General features: G+C 55.6%; 4 protein-coding genes across 4 annotated transcripts; 1 reads left to right on the plus strand and 3 right to left on the minus strand.

Annotated features, from left to right (window-relative positions):
* Positions 1-448: 448 nt before the first annotated feature.
* On the minus strand, positions 449-7545 carry ACC1 (acetyl-coenzyme-A carboxylase; the record flags this gene model as incomplete). Its single annotated transcript, XM_049390334.1, has 5 exons — positions 449-1983; positions 2033-6894; positions 6954-7048; positions 7107-7277; positions 7348-7545. 5 exons carry the CDS (start codon positions 7543-7545, stop codon positions 449-451), a joined length of 6861 nt encoding a protein of 2286 aa, XP_049241794.1.
* A 2130-nt stretch (positions 7546-9675) lies between these two features.
* Positions 9676-11483, minus strand: J4E84_007755 (uncharacterized protein; the record flags this gene model as incomplete). The annotated part of the gene is made up of 2 exons (XM_049390335.1): positions 9676-11178; positions 11247-11483. The coding sequence occupies 2 exons, from the start codon at positions 11481-11483 to the stop codon at positions 9676-9678; spliced, it is 1740 nt and encodes a 579-aa protein (XP_049241795.1).
* Positions 11484-12400: 917 nt separating this feature from the next.
* On the minus strand, positions 12401-13942 carry J4E84_007756 (uncharacterized protein; the record flags this gene model as incomplete). Its single annotated transcript, XM_049390336.1, has 2 exons — positions 12401-13864; positions 13916-13942. 2 exons carry the CDS (start codon positions 13940-13942, stop codon positions 12401-12403), a joined length of 1491 nt encoding a protein of 496 aa, XP_049241796.1.
* Positions 13943-15174: 1232 nt separating this feature from the next.
* On the plus strand, positions 15175-16365 carry J4E84_007757 (uncharacterized protein; the record flags this gene model as incomplete). Its single annotated transcript, XM_049390337.1, has 1 exon — positions 15175-16365. The coding sequence occupies one exon, from the start codon at positions 15175-15177 to the stop codon at positions 16363-16365; it is 1191 nt and encodes a 396-aa protein (XP_049241797.1).
* Between the last annotated feature and the right edge of the window lie 21 nt (positions 16366-16386).

Below are 16386 nucleotides of genomic sequence, written 5' to 3' on the forward strand. Positions count from 1 at the left end.
GAGCGCGCAGCCGCAACATCCCAAAAAAGCAAGGGAAGGAGCACAATGAGTGTCTTCGTAGGCGCGGGATGTAAGGCCGACGATAAAGCGAAGCCACGTGGGGACGTGGGAACGCGGGATGCAAGCACCGCCACCAGCACACTAAGCACAGCAACCAAACATTTTTTGAACTTGAAGATCAATTACACATCTAAACAACGGGAAAGAACAAGAACGGAAGTGCCTCCCAACACCCCGCCCTGTTCTTCCTCATCTATGTAGTAACTAAACTTGATAAGCTAAAGAAGGGGGGAATTTGCGAAAAGACAACGCAGTCGCACCGTAGCAACGCTAAAGTTACACCATCATCACCATTCCCAATTCCACCCAGAAAATTGAAAAAAACACCACCCCATATGCTATGCCATGCCGTTAAAGCGAATGATAATCGAAAACATGGGTACTACTACTATGCCCTGCTGAGCATCTTGAGCACCTCCTCCTTCTCGCTCGTGGGCAGGGTGCTGAGCAAGCTCATGACACCCTTTAGGCCACCCTCGCGGTCCTTGCGCATGAGCTGTGCGATTTCGAGCGCAATACCGTCGGTCTTGAGTTGCTCGATCTTGTCGCTGACGAGGGGCCTGTTCTCCTCGTACCAGGTTGCTACGGCCATGTCGTCTTGCTCCCAGTTGGGGATGTTGGACAGGTGCTTCAACATCTCGAAGCCGCGGCTGCGGGTGAGCGGGTTGGCCATGGGGTTGTCGTGTGTGGGCGAGGCGGCAGCGGCGAACTTCTTGAGGATGTACTCCTCGTTGAGACGGCGGCGCAGACGCCAGTAGAAGAAGCGGCGGGCGTTTTGCCAGCGCAGAGCTTGTCGGATGACACCCTTGGCTTGCATGCGGCCAGAGCGGTCGTGCAGATCGGCGAACTGGAGGGCAATTTGGCCGTAGACAGGTAGAAGTTTCTTCTCGCGCTCGGTCATCTGTGCCTTGATTTCACTGAGCTCGGACTCCGGTGTTGCTTTGTCGTTCAGCTTGCGCTTAAGAGCACCGTAGGTAGGGTCGTTGCGGGCCATAGTGTCGAGTTGACGTTCCCGACGGTACTTGATACCGACGATACCTTCGGGTTCGAGCACACCACCACGCGAGTCCTCGTCGGCGTACATCTCCATGAACTGAGGGTTGATAGTAGGATCAACAACGACCCAAGATCCACCACGGAGCTCGCCGTAAGGGGGAATGTAGACGAAGATGGGCTGTTCGAACTTGACGAGTGCATCGACAATGTAAGAACCGTACTTGAGGACCTCGTTGTACATGTCGCGCTGACCACCAGAGAAACCACGCCAGTTGGCAAGAATCATCAACGGTAGTTGCTCACCGTTGTTGAAGTCCTTGATAGCCTGAGCAGTCTTGAAGGCGGAGTTGGGGTACCAGACACCACCAGCCTCGGATGTGACCTGTTCGATGGAGTCGGGGTTGGCGGGATCAGCAGGTGTGACGTTCTCGACCGAGCGTGTCTCAACACCGATGACACCGATAGGGATGCCACCGAGGCGAGCACGACCGACGACAACAGTCTTAGCCCAACCACCAAGAGTCTCAACGAAGGAACCGCGATCGAAGAGACCAGACTGGAAACCATCCTCGTCCTCCTTTCCGGCGATGAGATGCCTAACATCGTAGGCTGACTTGCCAGGTGGGTAGTAGGTGATGTCGCGGTCCCAGTTGTCGGCAGATGGCGAGATCGGGACGGGGCTGCCCTTCTTGTCGGGTACGTATGACAGCCACTGGACGATCTTGGAGACACCCTCGAAGTCATCATCGGCAGTCGAGTGTGAGACACCGTTCCTGTACATGATCTGGGTACCACCAAGCTGGAGGTTAGAGGTGTAAACTTCACGACCAAGCAGCTTGTTGATGGCCTGTGCACCGGTGAGGATGATTGGCTGTCCTTCAATCTGGATGGCACGCTGACCAAGGCGGACGAGGTAAGCACCAATACCTATGTAGCGTTAGTAAACGAATTTGGACATCGTACAGAAGATACATACCAACTGAGCGGCAAGTCACCAAAGTGATGGTGAAAATGTCCTCGTACGCCCTCGATGTCTCACCAGCGATGAGACCGGAGCCACGGAGGGACTCAACACCAAGACCATCCTCAGCACCAATGACAGTAGTGATCTTGTAGCGGTTCTCGCCATCGACCTCAACCTTCTCGCAGATGACATCATTGCGCTTGCCATCAACAAAGTGCTCGTACTTCTCAGGTGTCAGGTAGAGGTAGTCGAAACCAGCCTCGGGTTTGTCGGCGTCCTTCCATGCAACAGAGAAGTGAGGAATGAGCTCCTCAGCAAGACCGATACGAGCACCAGAGTTGGCAGAAAGGTAGATTCGCGGGATGCCAAGCTTTCGTGCAAGCTCAGAGCACTTGTGGAAGAAGTTGTCTTCCGCGGGACCGAAGGAACCGATCTTGAATGTGATGTCGTTGGCGATGATGATGAAGCGACGGCCACGGGGGTATTCAGGCGTCTTTGCGGTGACCATCCATCCGACCATACCAATGGTGTTGTGGCCAGGGTCACGGTTGACCTCAGCCAGGTTGTCAGTGTCGTCAAGCACCAACTCGTAGTACTCAAGGCACTCTCCCTTCGCTGGCTGCCTGTCACGGAGGAAGGAGTGCTTCTTGATAGCCTCGATCCAGCTGTTCTCGGTAGCCTGGCGGAACAGCTCAGGGAAGTCGTACACGTACTGAGTACCCATGAGATGAGCCTTGTACCTCTTGGGCTGCAGCGCTCCCTTGGTGGGGTAAGGAGTCGAGACGGGCTGGAGGTGAAGAGCACCAATCTTGGTGGTTCCACCAATGCTGTGGAAGAGCCACTTGCCAGCCTTCTCGGACTTGCGCTCGGCGTACATCTCAACCTGGATGACGTATCCGGAGGTGTTGGTGATGATGACACGAAGAGGGTAAGGAATGCCAGTGGCGGGGTCGGTGACAATGATGCGGATCTCAGCGCCAGTGACACGGAGACGCCAGAGTCGTCGACCGAAGCGCTCCAAGAAACCGCCAATAGCCTCCTCAACCTCCGTGGGGTTAAGAGGGAAGACGTGTGAGAAGTTGATGAAAATGTGGTTCATGTCAGCCTGCGAAGTGCCAACAATCTCCAAAGCATCCAAAATGTCAGTCATCAACCTGTCGGTCTCGGAGACCATGTACTCCGCGGTGGGGATCTCCTCGCGAAGACGGCCAGATCGGACGACAGCCCTCAAGAAGTAGCGCTTGTCGCTCTCGGCGCCCTTGCCAACAGCCTCGTAGATGTGAATGTTGCGGTTCTCGGTGAAAACGGGCTTGATGTCGAACTTGGAGAGTCTGCCAAGCTCAAGCTGGAAGGCAAGAGCAGGCTCGACGTGACGAATACTGGCATCTTCCTCGTATGTGGGTCCACGGAATGTGTAGTAGCCGGGGTAAGTTCCGTCCTTGTGACCGCAGATGAATGAGATGCGGCGGATGCGGCGGGACAGAAGCTCCTGCTTGAAGTCGTCGACAATGGGCAGAATGCGCTCGAGGATCTCCTTATCATCACTGCCTTCAATGTCGCGAACAGCAATGTTCAGAACACCAGTAAGCTCGTCAGTGTGCTTGGGCTCGTTTACTCCAGTAGTAGGAGTGCGCTTCAGGGTAAGACCCTCCCTCAGGCCAATACCACCCTTCTTCTCCTTGCCGAGGTTGGGGAAGATGTCGAGCGCCTTGCTGATGAGCTCGTCCGCGTCATCGAGGTACTCAACTGGGACGACGACACCCTTTCGGGTAGGCTCGCCCTCGAATCGGTTTTGCCAAGCAGTCATGTCGCTGAGTGACTGAATGCGAGGAGGACGCTCGAATCCTGGTGTGCTGGGAGTACCGGGCTCAGAAGGCTCAACAGCGAGACCGTATTCAGCCTCACCAACCTTGCGCAGGATAAAGTCCCAGGACAGGAAGCATTGCTGCTCGCCCTCGTTGTGGTAGTTGATGTTCTGGAGTTGGTACGCGCGGTAAGCTCGGCGAGTGTATACCTCAAGCGCAGCAAGAGCGACATATGGGTCTGAGTGAACGAAGAACTGGGTCAGAACGTCGAACACAGTGTACCTGGAGTCAACAACCTCCTTGATGACTTCGAAGTTGGGCTCACGGTGGTCCCAACCGCTCTCGCCGTAACGGGACTCAACGACGGAAGAGCGCAAGATGTGCTCCATCTGCGAAGTACGCTCCTCAAGCGAAGGCATAGCGCACTGGATGAGCACCTCACGTGCCTTGAGGGAGACCTTGGCTGTCTGCCTCGACTCAAGCTCGGTGAGCTTCTTGAGGGTGTCCTTGAAGTACTTGGCAATGTTGCCGACACCGGGCTTGTTGGGTCGGTAGAAGTCCAGAATGGCGAGGACAAGGTTGTTCTTCGCGCCAACCTTGGCATGAGAGAGAACAGTCTGTACGACACTCATGATGTTGTCGCGGTTCTCGTCACGGAGCTTGAGGATAACTTCCTCATCACGCGACGTGCGAGACGAGAAAAGTGACTCAACAGACCAGTACATCTCCAAGAGCTTGATCATGACACTGTACTCGTGCGCCTTGAGGCCCTCGGAGTAGCGAGTGATGACATCGGAAAGAGGCTCCAATGCGGCCTTCAGAAGCGCAACATCACCCTTGGCAACGTTCTCCTCAACGAACTTCTGGAAAGCCTTGTTGAGGGCCTTGCCGGGGAACTCGAGGTTGCGGCTGTGGGCCTTCTCAACGATCTGCGAAAAGGTAGCATCGAGCTTCTGAGGCATACGAGCGTGGAGAGCGGAAGCCTGTGCGTTCCACTCGCCGTATGGCAGCTCAGGGTCGCGGAGGACATCGACCAGCTCCTTGAGAGTGCTCTGCATGATGACCTGGTTGTCGAAACCCTGGAAGATGTTCTGCAGAATGTAGTACAGGTAGACGAATCGCTGCGGTGGCTTGGCTCCTGGCACCTGAGGGGCACCTAGCTCGGGAAGCTGACCGGTGAAGTTCTGGGCCGACTTGACCTTGGAAGGGTCATCCAGAGCTAGAACACCAAGAATGTCACCAGCCTCAAGAACGGCTCCTGGCTGCTTGATGAGGTTGACCATACCAGCCTCCTGGGCGATGAGAGGCATGTACATCTTCATGACCTCAACCTCAGCGAAAGGCTGGCCCTGGCCAACGTGCTCGCCGTTCTCGACGAGGAACCTGACGAGCTTACCGGGCGATGGTGTGCGCAGCTGGGTGGGGTCGTTCTCCTGCTCGAGAAGGCAGGTCTTGCCGTCAACGGAGAGACGGGTGGCGCCGACCTCCTCCTTCCAGTAGACGTTGTGAGACTTTCCGCTGAGCAGAATCAAGAGACCTCCATCAGCCAGTGCCCTGACGCCGACTGAGCATTTTGTGCCGTTGACGAACAAGGTGAAGCTGTCAATGGTGGATTTGGTCGCGGTGAACTTGTAGCGGTAGCCCTCGTAGATGAAGTCGACAGGGAAGACCGTCTTCAACACGTCCTTGGAAGGCACCTGACCCTTCTCCAAGCTGGTCTTGTACTCGTTGACGCACGCTTCACTTGCAACATGGGCCTTGGTAACAGCACCGCAAATGACCGCGATCATCGTGTCGGGACGCTCAGCAGTCAGCTTCTTGGAGATGAGCTCGTCGAGCCAGCCAGTGGTAATGGTGTTGTCCTCGAAAGCAGGAGTCTCAAGCAACTTGATGAGATACTCAACAGTCGTGCGGAAGTCACCACGAATGCTCAATTCCTTGAGCGCAACAACCATGTGCTTCCGCGAGGCCTGTCGGTTCTCGCCATAAGCGAAGATGTGACCGAATTGCGAGTCGGAGAAGCTGTGGATACCACCGGCGGAGCTGACGGAGAAGTAACCCCAGACGTTGGAGCTACTCCTGAAGTTGAGGTCGTGGATAGTACCACCGGAGGGCTTGAAGCCCTCGTCTGGGTCCTCAGAGGTGATACGGCAGGCCGTGCAGTGGCCCTTGGGAGTGGGGCGACGCTGGCTCTTGGCACTGCCTTCGCTGGAGAAGTCAAAGTCGATGGTAGAGCTGGCGTGGGGGTCGGCACCGTACAGGAGACGAATGTCACGGACACGGTGCAGTGGGAGACCCATGGCAATCTGGAGCTGGGCGGCTGGGAGGTTCACGCCCGTTACCATTTCCGTGGTAGGATGCTCGACCTGGAGACGGGGGTTCAGCTCGAGGAAGTAGAACTTGTCGTCCGAGTGCGAGTAGAGGTACTCGACGGTACCTGCTGAGACGTATCCGACGAGGCGTCCGAGCGAGACGGCAGCCTTCTCCATCTCCTGGAAGGTCTTTGAGCCAGCAACTGTTACCGGTGCCTCCTCAATGATCTTCTGGTGACGGCGCTGCACCGAACAGTCACGTCCGAACAGGGAGATGTTGTTGCCGTACTGGTCAGCCAGCAGCTGGACTTCCAAGTGGCGCGCGCTGCCCGCCAGCTTCATGATGAAGATGGGCGATCCGGGGATTTCAGAGGCAGCCGCCTTGTACAGCTGCTCAAAGTCCTCCTCGCGCTCGACCTTTCGGATACCCTTGCCGCCGCCACCCTCCGAGGCCTTGACCATGACGGGGAAGCCAATGGCCTTGGCCTTCTCCAGACCCTCTTCCCATGACTTTGTGCAGCCCTTGTCGTAGACGTGGTCCTCGACCGTGACGATGCCGTGCTGGTCGACCTGGACCTCGTCGACGCCGGTTCCCGACCAGGGGATACACGGCACCTTGGCGTGTTGTGCGACGATTGTGGACGAGATCTTGTCACCGAGCGAGCGCATGGCCGACCCGGGCGGGCCGATGAAGACAATCTTCTTGGGCGAGGCGGCGAGCGATTCGGGCAGCTTGGGGTTCTCCGAGGCGTGTCCCCTAGACGCAAAAAGTCAGCCATGAGCCCTCATCCGACGCGTGTTGGGCTGTATACGCACCATCCGGCCCAGACGGCGTGCACGTTCATGCGCTCGGCCACATCGACAATTAGTTCGACGTTGGCGTAGTTGTTGTTGTTGGTACCGCCGGGTACCTGCATAATCGCCGTTAGCCACGCCTCGCTCGTCGCCGCTGTCTGGGGGAGCACGTACCTCGACGTATTGGTCTGCCATGCGGATGTACTCAGCGTTGGCCTGCAGATCCTCGGGCGTCGCCATGACGGTGAACTGGATCGCCCGCTCATCGCCGAATGTCTCGTACGCCCATTTCCGCACCGAGCGGATTTCCTTGACTGCGGCGATACCGTTGTTTGCAATGAGCACCTGCGGGGAAGCCACTGGTCAGCGCGTGCGTTCTCAACACCACCACTTTCTTCTACAGAGTCTCGCTCACATTGGTAATGACCGTGTGTCCGTCGTGCGCCGCCACAAAGTCCTTGACCTTGCCCGGCGACGCTACCTTGAGGTTGTTCCCGCCGATGAAGTGCGGAGCAAGATCGAACTTGGCGGCGTAGGAGCTCGGGGCGCCATTAGCATCCCCGTTGACTCCGTTCTGTGCAGCTCCGGCCATGATGTGTGAAGGCAATCCCATGCACCGAGGAATTGGGATGTGGGGAGGAAGGAGCGAAGGCGAAGTTGGGTTGCGGTTCGGTGAGGGTCCGGTCAATTTTCCACTGGTAAGGGCAAGCTGGAGCTCGGCCTCTAGTGTCGAATGTAGATCTGATTGACCCGAAAACGACGATGCTCTGCAATCGACGTGTGCGTCTCTAACGATTCTGTCGGTGGGAGGGCCCGAGCAGACTATTAGTAGAGGACAGTCGTAGTGTCGGTGTGGAAGACCCAAAAGCAATCTTCAATGCCAGGAATTCTATGCGGCGCCGGGAGGAAGCACCAACAACGAACGCGTGGAGTTGAGCGAAAGAGGGACTAGTAGTGCGTACGAGGAGAAGTACAGCACAGCGAGGTATACAGTATGTGGGAGGGAGGTAATACAGCAGAGCAAGAGGAGGGGAAATGGTCGCAAGCGTCCGGGAGCAGCTCACGTATGTATTAAATTTTTAGAGCCATAGCGGAACACCCCAATGCACTTCCCGAAGCACTGTTGAGCTATCGCATCGCCAGCGATGCCGAAGACGGCAAGGCCCTGCACCACGTCCCCCATAACGCCCCTGTCCATCCCTCTCGAAGCCACGGTAGACGACTCGGAAGCCCTTCGGAACCCGATTATGTACACACGACGGCTGGTCTACGGGCCAATTCACTACTTAGCTACGCTGACTGACTAGCCAGCTATCTGGATCAAGTCAAGATTGCCGCATTTTTTCACGATCGATGGGTACAGCATGTTGAGAGTTTGCTCGCCATGGCGGCATCTGTTCTAGGTCTGTTGGGAGCATTTCCGCATTAGTTGCTTGTTGCGAGACCCAACCCGAGCACGAGTACCTGCATGCCCATGTGTTGAGCCCTGGCTATCTCTCACCAACAGCTGGTCAAGCCTCCCGTCTGCCGTTGATCCGCTGACTGTTCAGGGTTGAGTTGATATCTATCACCGCCACTTCAAACTTTACCCCTCTCCCAACACGTAGCTGCCCACCTAGATATCGTCAACATCTCCCATCTCACCTCTTCACCACCGCCGCCTCCCTCACACCACCATACACCCATCTCCCAAAATAACCAAACACCAGTCTCACATTTGCCAAACCACGCCAGAGTAACAGCAAGAGTAATGCTCGGGTCTCCTCCCCCGATACCTCCCACCGGACTCCGATCGCAGCCACCCAATCAGCGCCCAAAGCGGCCGCTCTCGGAACAAACATCAAGCACACGCTCAATTTAGCACACCGTAGATGACGCTGAAACAGAAAAGTACCGGCTTCCATACAGCAGTCTAGTAGTCTACGACGGCGTGAGAAGCCGGGTAGAAGTAATAAAGAAAACATGTCCCGTAGAGCATAGGTCGCAAACGTTGTGCTCAGGTACCGCCGCAGGGCAGCCGGCCAAAGCCCCGTAGTCCCGCCGCCCGCATCTCTACAACAACGACTATCAGTTTGGTAGCGACATCTGCGAGATAAAGCAAGCCAGGATGCCTACCCAGATAAAGCAAGCTAGATTCCGAAGGCGCGTTCCGAAGATCCAGGGTCTTGCGCGAGTAGCTGGTGCTGGTTCCTGCTTGGGTCAACGCGGCGGGACAGGCCGCCGTTTGACATCAGAATCGTACGATTTTTGACTACGCGACCACCAACGCCAATGCGGCTGCGCATGCATGCAACTTTACCCCAGATTTTCGTCCAGAACGAGCAGTCTACTCCGTTTGAAGTAAGGAGAGCACGTGAGATCTGTAGTAGTAGTAGTGGTAGTATTTCGAGATTAAGATGTGAAACAAACAGAAGAGCTGATGTGCACAGAAGCAACGGCGAGCCTAGCGGTGAATGGAATTCGGGGTATATTGGTTTCGAACAAAAGAAATCTGAATGTAAAAGTAATATGTAACTGCCCTCAAAGGAGCTGGGCACCTCTCGAGTTTCTTCTCAAGACGCTGCACCAAACACCCCGTCCGTATCCCATTTCCCAAACTCTAGCACATATGCATCGCAAACCCGACTCCAGAATGCATGAGGTATAGTGCCGTGAAAATCATGCACCAGAGATTGATCGATCCAGAGGTACACACACGTGGTTCTGCGGGTCCTTTAACTTCCTACCAATGCGCCGTTCCTTCCTAGTATGATTCTTCCTCCGCCTGCGTCGACATCTTTCGTGGCCGAGCGGGAGGGGCCATGTCTCCGTTGTCCATGTTGTTGCTTGCCCTGCGTCCTGCACTTTGACGCCTTGGTATACCGCTGGGTGTAGGTATACCTGTCTTCTCCAGTGTGAGTCGCCTGCCCATTGGGGTTGAAACGCCGCTTCCGTCGCTGTTGGCGTCTGTGTCCCGCCGCGACATTGACAGCGAATGCGAATGGCCGTGACCGCTCATAGAGCTCCTTGGCCTTGGCATCCGGGGCTCCGTTCCGCTGATGGACGAAGACGAATAATGTCCGAGTGGGGTTCGGGTGCTGCTCCTGCTTGCCGGCCGCTGTATTGCTGACTGCGACGACATGGATGCTCGGCTGGCAGGTCTGCTGCTGCTGGGGGGTTCACGCGACGAAGTCGACATGCCGAATGACAGCCGGCTTACACCCGACTCGTAGGCGCCAGGGACTGACGAGCCCGCTGATGCGTGGGAGCTGCGCTTCCTGCCGCTCCTCAATGTGACAGTACTTGGCACGTGGTGTCCCATGGCACTGCCGTTTCGGGGGCTGGCTCGCGGTGGGGTCGTGGTCGGCGCAGGGAGCTTGGATCGCGCTGCGTGTACCCGTTCTTCGAGCTTCTGCATCTTACCAATCAGCCCTCGAACCTGAACGAGCGAGCCTGACCTAGGCAAACTTGGCGGCGGTGCAGCACTTCCAAAGCTTGGTCTAGGCGCTCGCGATGTGGGTGCAGTTGTTCGTATAGAGGGTGTCGCCCGCCCACTGGCACTTGTACTTGGTCGCGATGCTGACATGCTGGGCCCTCGTGAGTGCCTTGGGACTCGCTGATACAGGCCGGCGCGAGGGGTTGCACCTGGGTCCAGCGGCGCATACGAGTTCTTTCGCTTGGGCATGGGCGTCGAGGGTACGTATCTAGTCGTGATGGGTGCGTCGGACAGCGGTGGCGAAGGGGGAGTCGCGTCCGTGTGTAGGCCATCTGCTTTCGAGTGTGGTGGGGTCGAAGCAGCCGTGGGCGAGGAGACGGTGGTTGCTGTGGTCGATGCCTCGGAGACCGGCGAGCGTGGCCTCAGGGCATCGCCAGAGAGATGGTTGGATACCTTACGCACGTGGTGGTTCTCAATCGTCTCCTCCGCGATGCGCAACTTCTCCTGCGTGATTTCCGCCTCTACCCGCAGGTCTGACAGCTCGTCCCTAAGGCGCTGTGTTTCTATCCGCAGTGCTTCTCGCTCCTGCTCTCCGATCTTGATCTCTTCTTCCAGCATGACGCTGCGCTCGATAGCCACGTTGTACTTGGATTCCACATCCTCGAGTGATGATGTCTGGTGGCGTGCCTGGCGCTCGAAATCGTCGCTTTGTACTTCGATGTCGCGGAGTCGCATCTGGAGGGCGCGCTGGCTCTCGCGCATCGTGGTGATCTCCTTCTGGAGGGTGTTCTGCGCATTGTTGGCCTCGGCCTTGCTCTGCTTGTACTTTGTCTATGGTGTCTTGTTAGTGACTGTCTGTTGGGCATACATCCGCCCCAACTGTGTCGGAGGCCACGCACCTTCCACTCCTCAACCTCGAACCCCAGCTTCTCTGCCTTTTCCTGCAGCTTGCGCTCCCGCTTCTCGCTCTCCTCGACGTCGCGCTCGAGCTCGGCCTCGAGTTCCTTGCTTGATGCCTGAAACTCCTGCAGCTCCATCTCCAGCGTCTCGTACTGCGACTTGTAGTAAGCCAGCTCCTCCTCGAGGCTGCTCCATCCTCCCCGGCTCGGCGAAGACTGCGCTCCGGTGGTCGTCATGATGGCGGTGGGGGTTGAGCTGCGACTGCCAACAGCGTGCGGTGATCAGGGGAATGGGCTGGGCGGGGTGCAGTGACAAGACGTCAACACACAGCTGGTCGGTCGCGGTCTATGTCGTCACCGGCGTCTACGACATAGAAAGCCGCAGCTGGTGGTGTGCGCGTGGGTTGCGGCTGCCCTCTTGGTGTCTGGGATGTTGACGATTCCGCTTTTGTCCAATGGCCGTGCTGTGAGTCGCCAGTCATGCGCCGCCGACTATCGGAAACTTCGAGTCGCTTCTTCGCGCTCGCAATGTCGCGCAAACAATAGTTGCCCTGTTCCTGTGCAGGTTAGTAGTTAGTCGCCGCTCAACTGCGGCATGCAGTCGAATGTGTCGCCAGGCGTGGTTGTTGATGATGGAGGCGCTGCGGGCGGAGCCAGGTGGTTAGCGCATTGGCCTCCAGGGCAACCGCTGCAACCAGCCACCGGCATGACACATGCGACGTACCGTGACCAGCCATCCCCACAATAGCCAGCGCAGCAGAGACAACAAAGCCCGCAAGGCTGGAAAATCCTGCTTCAAGTCGCCGCGCTGGTACTATTCTGGCGTGAACACGATTTCCATTGCAGTCACTCAGGACACAGACTCAATTTAATTGGAACGCTTCTGTCCGGTACCTAGGTACATGGACATACCAGCTACTCGAAGCATGGCAGTGGATACTGACACTAGACGTTTCAGATCGCCCAAGGTAGATGGACAGTTCACCCGGCAATTATTTGCTCATTATGCATTACGAAAGTCAGGCACGCCTTTGACGCGAACCATACCAAAAAAATACATACTCCATCCAGACATGCCTATGAACAAAGAAACACAAAATCAATCGGGTATATGTACAGTCTGAAGGCGCCGAGAAAATCATCTGCCGCAGGACTCACTCTTTGATACCCTTGTCAGGGCCGTTGATGTCCTTGATGTCGGCGTCCAGAACAGCGTCTTTGGCCTGCTGCGATGCCTCGCTTGCGGCCCTCTTGCCATGCTCAAGCGCTTCACCGGTTTGCTCAGTGGCATTGGTGGCAGCATCCTGTCCTTTGTCTAGCACGTTCTTGCCCTGGTCGTAGGCGCTGCTTGCGGCCTCGCTGACAGCATCTCTGCCTTTTTCAACAAGGTCTTGCGCCTGCTGTGAGCCCTGTGAAACGGCGTGCTTTGCTGATTCCGTTGCGTTGCCGACGACTTCGGCGCCCTTTGCATACGCATCGCTAGCCTGCTCCTTGCCTTGTTCATAAGCACTCTGAACGCTGTTCGATGCCGACTGTGCGACTTCACTTGGGCTGGGGTACTTCTTCAACGCGCCCTGCACAGTGTAGTACAGGCTGATAATGACAGCATGAATACGGTCCTTCATCAACATCGTGATACCATGGGAGAAGAAGCCTTTGAGCACTTCCGCCCCCAGACCCTGGTACAAGCCCCATATCCCTTCAGTCTGGGCGATGCGCAAGATGGTACTGAACACAGTTCGCTGCCTAGCTTGTAGTGCTCTCGACTCGATCGGTTCGTCTGACTTCTCTTGGTCGGAAGTCTCACCAATGCCGGAAGAGGGCTTCTGTGAGGACACTTGGGCGCGCGTCTTTGCGAGGGAGAACGGGTAGGTAGCGGTAGAGGCAAGGACCTTACTTATGGCGGCGAGAAGGAACGTCATGCGCGCGCCGGGATCGTCTCGATTTGCCCTGGGTACGACCAATCGCAGGAGAGCCTTGTGCAGAAGCATAGTGATGGAAGGGTTCAGGGTGAGGATCAAGCTAGCAGAGTAGCCAGACCAGAAGCCTTGTATGCCCTTCTCGCGCATAATCTCATGTGCTATGTCCTTGGTACTGGAGAGTGGAGCTATGGTGGTCGACGATTCCTGGCGCATCATCGCCGCCGTCTGCTTCCGCGTAACAATCTGCTGGATGGGCGTGGTGAAGAACTTGGAGAAGGCGCCTGCGACGACGCCAACGCCAATCTCTTCGAGCGCCGGCAAGCTGTGTCCAGTACCTCGCGCTTCAAGCCTCTTCTGTCGCGCATATGAATACGCTAGGAAGAACAAAAAGCTGTCGGCGACACCCTTAACAACCTCGGGCACTACGCCGCTGTAGAAGGCCTTTGGTCCGCCTTCCCTCTCGTATATCTTCTCGATGGCATCGAAGAAACCATTGTAATGCGGGTGCGCGTCGCCGTGATGTAGTTGCCGCTGAACCTGGAGGCGCGTAATAACGACATCGAGAGGGTATGTTAGGAGTTTCGACACAACGGTTCCTAGAGCGCCAGACGAAGCATGGCCGAGGGCAGGAAGTACAGGGCCGACCGAGCTGTGTTCTTCCTTTTCGTGCGAGATATGGTAAAGCGTGAAGGCATCCTAACGATCAATGTCAGCCAGTGTCCATCTTCACATGTCAGGGGCGCTCACGAGCTGCGAGTTGTAGATGTAGCTCATCTTGTCGGGATTATCGTTGGATGCCATCGCAGGGAAATCCGGGGAAATGACGACTTAAGAAGGATCCAAGAAATAGTACAAAAGCATCGCAAACGCGGGGAAAGCTCTCAGTCTCCGGGTCCGCATAGCGCTTCTGGTGTCACCAGCTGCAGACGTCATGGAGGCGTTCGGGCGAGGCCAGAGCTCCAGCGGATAGCCGAGCTTCCACTGGACAAACTTCGCTGGTGCAACTGCCTTCCACTAACACCACCACTCGCGCCAGCACTAGCCCTCGCCCAATGCAGTCGCCTCAAGCCTCGCAGAAGACCGGATGAGTCTCTAGTGTTGAGATGTCATCTGTCTGCCTCATTGAGCAACGCGCGCGCCGCGACGGTACCGACAGCGCGTCAGACGAAACGACACCACCATGCCGCATCCATCGTGGGAGGGCGCGACGGCGCGTGAATACACATTTATAGAGACAGGAGCACTCAAAGGGACTGCGAGAACTCTTCGGGGTATTGATCGCAGTTCAAAGTATCCTCCGAGAGCAAGCACGGCCGGTCGTGTTTGACGTGGAAAGACTCGCTTGAGAGAAAGACATCCATCGTTTCATACACTGGCTACATGCAATGCATCATCACCGCAACGTAACCCGATCCAGTTCTTCCATTTCATTTTTCGAGTCAAGATAATGATATGCGGGAGGACAGTCATCAGTACTATGACTGTCAATTGCGGCACGGCACACAGTCAACAAGACGTAACTGTCCTACAAGTACCGCCACCGTCAGTACCAGATGTCTTCGATGGCCTCATTACTGCAGAAGACCTGGCACAGAGTACCCTTGGACAGGACCTATCTTTGCTGCGGAGCTTCTAACAACACTAGAAGACCCCAGCATCAGCTATCAAATCTTTGCGTGCCTCGGATTTCACACAGAAATGAGGTCTTCACGAGGGATCACAGTGATAGCTGCGGTTTACTCTGCAATCACATCGAGTCAAACATCTATTACTGTTGACTATCGATAGTGTCAAGAGGAGCATTCATTACTCAACGCAAGAGTCAACAGGTGGGTATAAAACGGACGAGTATGGTGAGAACTTGTTTTCCTATCCTTCATACACCCTCATTACGTCTCCAGAACCGCTGCGAGAAAGACTCCATTTGAATAATCAGTTATATCTTCATCATGAGACTAAGCGTTCGCCCAGGAATTGCTCGGGTTGGGAACGTGGAACTACACGAAATGTCCCATGTCTCGGAACTGGACGCGGGCGGCCAGGACACCTCAGGAGATGGCACAGATAACACTTCTGTCGACCAAGAGAACATCGCTATATCACCAGAGGCAATCAAAAGCATCGAACGCAACCTTGCCATCGTTATTCCCTGCATGGACGAAAACGTCACAATCCTTGAAGGCCTTCTTCATGGGATTCCACATGACTGTTTTGTCATCTTCATCTCGAACAGCAACCAGGCAAACTATGAGACAGAGTGCGAGTCGTTGATCAAATTCGGGAAGGTTGCGTGTCGACCTGTCTTGATACATCATCAAGGTGATCCAACCTTCGCTCGCACCTTCCAGGAAGCTGGTATGTCTGAGCTATTGCAACCCCAAGTAACAGGTATACCTGAGGGAAAAGAACACATTCCGCGCATGAACAACGGAAAAGGAGAGGCTATGATGCTCGGTGTGATCATCGCAAAGCTTGCTGCACGCAAGTTTGTTGGCTTCATTGACGCCGACAACCGGATCCCCGGATCTGTCCTCGAGTACTGCAAAGTATACGCCGCGGGATTACATTATGCACTACACCACAACGAACATACCGAACAGAATGAGCATGCGATGGTGCGTATCAAATGGAAGTCGAAGCCAAAGGTCAAGAACAGTGAGCTCGTATTTGAAGAATTCGGACGCTCCTCGCGTGTCGTGAACGAATGGATGAACCGCCTCCTGAGAGTCCTCGGGGATGACGCTACCCCAGAATCTATGATCACGACCGGTAACGCCGGCGAACACGCTATGGATGTTGACCTTGCCTTCAAGCTCCGATTCGCTACAGGTTATGCTGTTGAGCCGTTCCAGTTGATCGACTTGTGGGAACGATTTAGTGTTTCAAACGATCCATCTTCAAAACCCGTACGGATCTTGCAGATCGAAACGTGCAACCCACATATTCACAGCGCTGACCGACTTACTGGACATATCCCACGCATGCAAGTTCAAGGCCTGAGCACGATATACCACTCAAGGTGTACACCCTCGCGTCTCAAAGATGAACTTCGCAATTATATGAGAGAAAAATTGGCCACGGTCGTGGACAGTACCGGAGAACCTACGCCACCTCGCATATACAGTCCACTCGGTTCTTTCGATTGGAAGATATTCGCAAAGGTTGGGTTAGGAAAGCAGGATCTCCATAAAGAATAGACCGGACACTTAAGTAGCAGC

The sequence above is a fragment of the Alternaria hordeiaustralica genome (assembly GCF_023758085.1).
Source record: "Alternaria hordeiaustralica strain BMP 2776 chromosome Unknown scaffold_18, whole genome shotgun sequence".
NCBI classification, from domain to species: Eukaryota; Fungi; Ascomycota; class Dothideomycetes; order Pleosporales; family Pleosporaceae; genus Alternaria; species Alternaria hordeiaustralica.